Consider the following 4,061-nt stretch of genomic DNA (forward strand, 5'->3'; position numbering starts at 1 on the left):
ATCTGACAATTCACCAAAAATATGTTTTCTCATAAAGAAAAAATGTTGAAGCGATCTTTTTTGTGTGCATAGTATTATACATATCTGAATATTAAATGGTGTTTTATAAGATATAATTTCCCACATTTTAGATTGGAAAACTTGATCATGTCGTAATGATGGATCAGCATGTGTAACAAGAGAAGATAGTTGATTCAAAAATAGGGTGTAGTATTATAAATTTAGAATAGGTCGTCTAGTGGTTATTGCCCGATGATTTACTCACATGTTAGATATATGAATCACGTTGATCAACATGCTAACATATCAAGTGATTTTTTTCCATCTATGATCATATCATTACTCGGTTTCCTTTGATTTCTAGCAACTCAGCTTTTTAATCCAATTCATGAAACTTTAGTACTTGAAGAAAAGTAAAATGAAAACATAGATATTTTGGAAAGAGGAGAGTTGTTCATTGCATATACTTAGCTAATCAATTTATAGATATGAAAACATTGAAAAGCAAACCGAGGTGATACGACAACATGAAGCAACACAAAGCATAATAGAAAAACCCACACCAAAACCCTACAAAGTTCGACCAACGTGCCAAAACCCTAACTTCCTTCCCACCATAATTATTAATTAGTGCTAACAAGTTCCTGAAACCGGTACAACATCAAACGAAACCAACATTCCTTGGAACAGCCTTGCACTTCAGTGGCTGCTTCATCTCCATAGACAGCTTGAGAACCTCTGCGAGCTCAACATCGCCAGAACCCCTAACCCATTCGAAATTCTGTATCAACTGACCGATCCAAAGATGAACAGTGGCTAGACCCATTGCTTTACCAGGGCAAACGCGACGTCCAGACCCGAACGGAGCCAATCTAAGATCAGAGCCCATGATGCTCACATCCTCACCACCAATGAACCTGTCAGGATTAAACTCTTCAGGGTCGGTCCAGATTTTGGCGTCGTGTGTGATGGACCACATGTTGACCATAGCTATGGTTCCTGCAGGGACAAAGTTGGGACCTACGTGAACATCGTGGATAGCGAGACGGGCCCATGAGAGGAGTGGACCAGGTGGATGGATCCTTAGGGTTTCTTTGACAATAGCTTGGAGGTACGGCAGTTTTGGGATGTCGGAATCAGACAAGGATCTTGTGTTGTTACTTGTAGCGGAAGCTATCTCTTTGTAAAGCTTATCTTGGATGTCTTGATGCAAAACCATTCTTGCAAGTACCCATTCCACTAGAATGGCAACTGTATCCGTCCCTCTAAAAATCATTTCCTAAAAATAAAATCAAAAGATTAAAAAATCTTAGACACAAAATATTAATGATAACTCACATTACAAGATTAAAACTTTTATCTTAAGAAAAAAAAAAAATAGTGAAAGTAGGTTACCCAAAGAACAGCAATCATGTCAGAATCAGACAGCTTTTCATCTTTTTGCAAGCTAAGCAAGACATCAACGAAGTCCTCTCCACTGAGAGAGTTGCTCTTCTTCACCTTGTGTTTCTCAATTATTCCGCCGACAAAAGTGTTGACCTCGGAGACCAAAGCTCTACACCTCTTCCTCACTCCTTGGAAGTCAAACCAACGTAGAAGCCAAAAGTGATCGCTCCAGTTAAATATCCCAAGCAACTCATAGCCTTCACTCACCAGCCTCTCTAGGAAACATCCATCCCCATTAACATCATCAAAATCGTAACTTTCACCAAAAACAGTCGTCATTACATTATTCAAAGAACCAAAGTGAACAATCTTTTTCACTTCAACTTCACCACAAGCGTCAGACGTAACAAGGGTCTTGATCTTCTCCACCATCTTCATACCGATACCAACTCTAACACCTTCGAAACTCGCGATTCTCCTCGGGCTGAAAAGATGAGTGGAAGAGATCCTCCTAAGATTCCTCCAATACTCACCATATGGTGCGAATCCCATGGCACGGTGGAACAGTAGCTCGTAAGCTGACTCCTTAACCGGCCGGTCCGCAAAAGCAGAGCTGTTCAGAATCTCTTTAGCCGTCTCTGGTTCACTAGAGATAATGAAACGCGAAAACCCAACCGAGAAGGCCATCAACGGAGAGGCCTTGAAGCGTTTGGCAAGAGCGGAGAGAACACGGTGAGGATTAGAGCCGGAGAAGACGGAAAGAGAACCAGATGGTCCCGGAATGGAAACATGGTTCTTCGATGACCAGGTCCAGGCCCATGCGAGCCCACCTGGTGAGAGAAAGATAGCTCCTGTGGCTAAGAAAAGAGAGAGCCAAGCAAAGGCTTCGAAGCTGAGGAGGTTGAAACTGTTAAAGAACAGAACGTAAGCGTCCGGAGACATCTCAGGCTGAGTTATGGAACAAGAGAGAGTGTTAAGAGTGTGATGAGAGAGAAGTGTTTTAAGAGTTTATGAAGAAGGTATGAAGTGTTGTTGCATGGGAAGAGAGTTTAAATAGATGTGATTTACTAGTTGTGTCATTGATATTTTTAACTAATTAATAGGTTCTAAATAAAATTAATAGTAAATTAAAGGTTTTAAAATTGTATTTGCATTGAAGGTAACGGGCAAGTCAATGGCTTTTAGCTTAATGGTGGAGCGAATTTTGATGTAGCTGTTTCTTTTTTTTGTTATTTACTAAACTTTTTGAAAATCGCCACATTTATATTCAGTATAATAAAATAAATTATTAGTACTATATTTTTAAGCTAATTTTTGGTATTCGTTTGAAAGTAAGAAAATGAATTTATTTTTTCTAAGGGTTTTCGAAAATATATATATATATATATATATATATATATATATATCAGACAGAGTATAGTGTGATTCATATGGTTTGTGCGGAGATTTGAAAGCCAAAAAATTGGTATGTTTTTACACAATAATTGGCAAATTGTAGTTGTGTCATGCATAAAATATTGCAACGAAGTCAAGATATTTTCCTATCACGTATAAACACTGTGTTTTTTTTTTTTTTGGTTATGTTGGAAATACTTCACACTTGGATAAACTTTTATTACTAGAACTAGTAATCTATTATAGCTAGCACTTAGCAGTAACATTTAACATCAGTGGATAATATCAACCTCCCATTAAAGCAGCTATTCTAGAGTACTGTATAATATAATAATCAGAAAAGTTTAAGATTCACCGGCTCTCCTGACACAAATTAAAACTAAATGGGTGGAGTTAATTAACCAATATTTCATTGTTAGTGTTTAAAAAAAAAAAAAAAGGAGAAACTATGCTAAAGAAGAATCCGATATCAGAATCGCACACAGCCGTCTTTGCCACTATTACCAAAGCTATTAATTGTACGGATTTATTCATATTTTAGTCTGGCTTACTAATTTTTTTATATATATAATTTTTGAAACTTTTTGGTGGTGAGGACGATTTATTCACAAGTCTTCTTTCACTTTTCTTTTGGTTTAGAATTAAATCAAATTATTCTCGCTAATTCGTATTCACTATTCCATTCAAACTTGTTATATGATTTTTTTTCCAACACCTACTAAAAAAGTGGGAGAACAGAATTGTAACTTGTGTATTACTGCACTCATATAAATATGTGTGTAATATAGAACAGAACTGGTAGTAATGCTTCTTTGTTAGACTCATAAATATGTTAGTGCAATAATAACAGAACTGGTAGTTGTAGTAATGCTTTTTTTAGCTTTCTGTAACTTACTTTACACTCCTAATAAATACACAGTGAGTTTAAGAGATCAAACGGTGCAGTTAATACACATCTGCAGCGTGCTCACATGACGAACAGAACCAAACAAAAGAAGAAAAGAAAAGGTTCTGATCGTTATGGCTAAGCATTGGAGCATCTCAAATGTTCGAGGCTTTCTTTCTTTTCTTTTTTTTTTTTTAAATTTTCACGATTCGGCTTTATTGAGAAACCAGAAAAGATAAGAACCGAGTTAAGATTACAAGACACGTGGAAGGAGTCAAATCAATAGTAAAGTCAATATCAGTATCATAATTGAAGAAGAAGATCTTTGCCGTGTGATCTTTAACTTGAAGAACCCTCCCGTGGCCACCCTCGTAAATCTTTCTTTACTCACACT

General features: G+C 36.8%; 1 protein-coding gene across 1 annotated transcript; it reads right to left on the bottom strand.

Moving 5' to 3' along the window:
• Positions 1-451: 451 nt before the first annotated feature.
• LOC17899104 (cytochrome P450 78A5) lies at positions 452-2,376 on the bottom strand. Its single transcript, XM_006307195.2, has 2 exons — positions 1,396-2,376; positions 452-1,279 (listed from the first exon to the last, which is right to left on the bottom strand). Exons 1-2 carry the CDS (start codon positions 2,326-2,328, stop codon positions 662-664), a joined length of 1,551 nt encoding a protein of 516 aa, XP_006307257.1. The 5' UTR covers positions 2,329-2,376; the 3' UTR covers positions 452-661.
• Between the last annotated feature and the right edge of the window lie 1,685 nt (positions 2,377-4,061).

This window comes from Capsella rubella, unplaced genomic scaffold (assembly GCF_000375325.1).
Source record: "Capsella rubella cultivar Monte Gargano unplaced genomic scaffold, Caprub1_0 scaffold_1, whole genome shotgun sequence".
Lineage (NCBI taxonomy): Eukaryota > Viridiplantae > Streptophyta > Magnoliopsida > Brassicales > Brassicaceae > Capsella > Capsella rubella.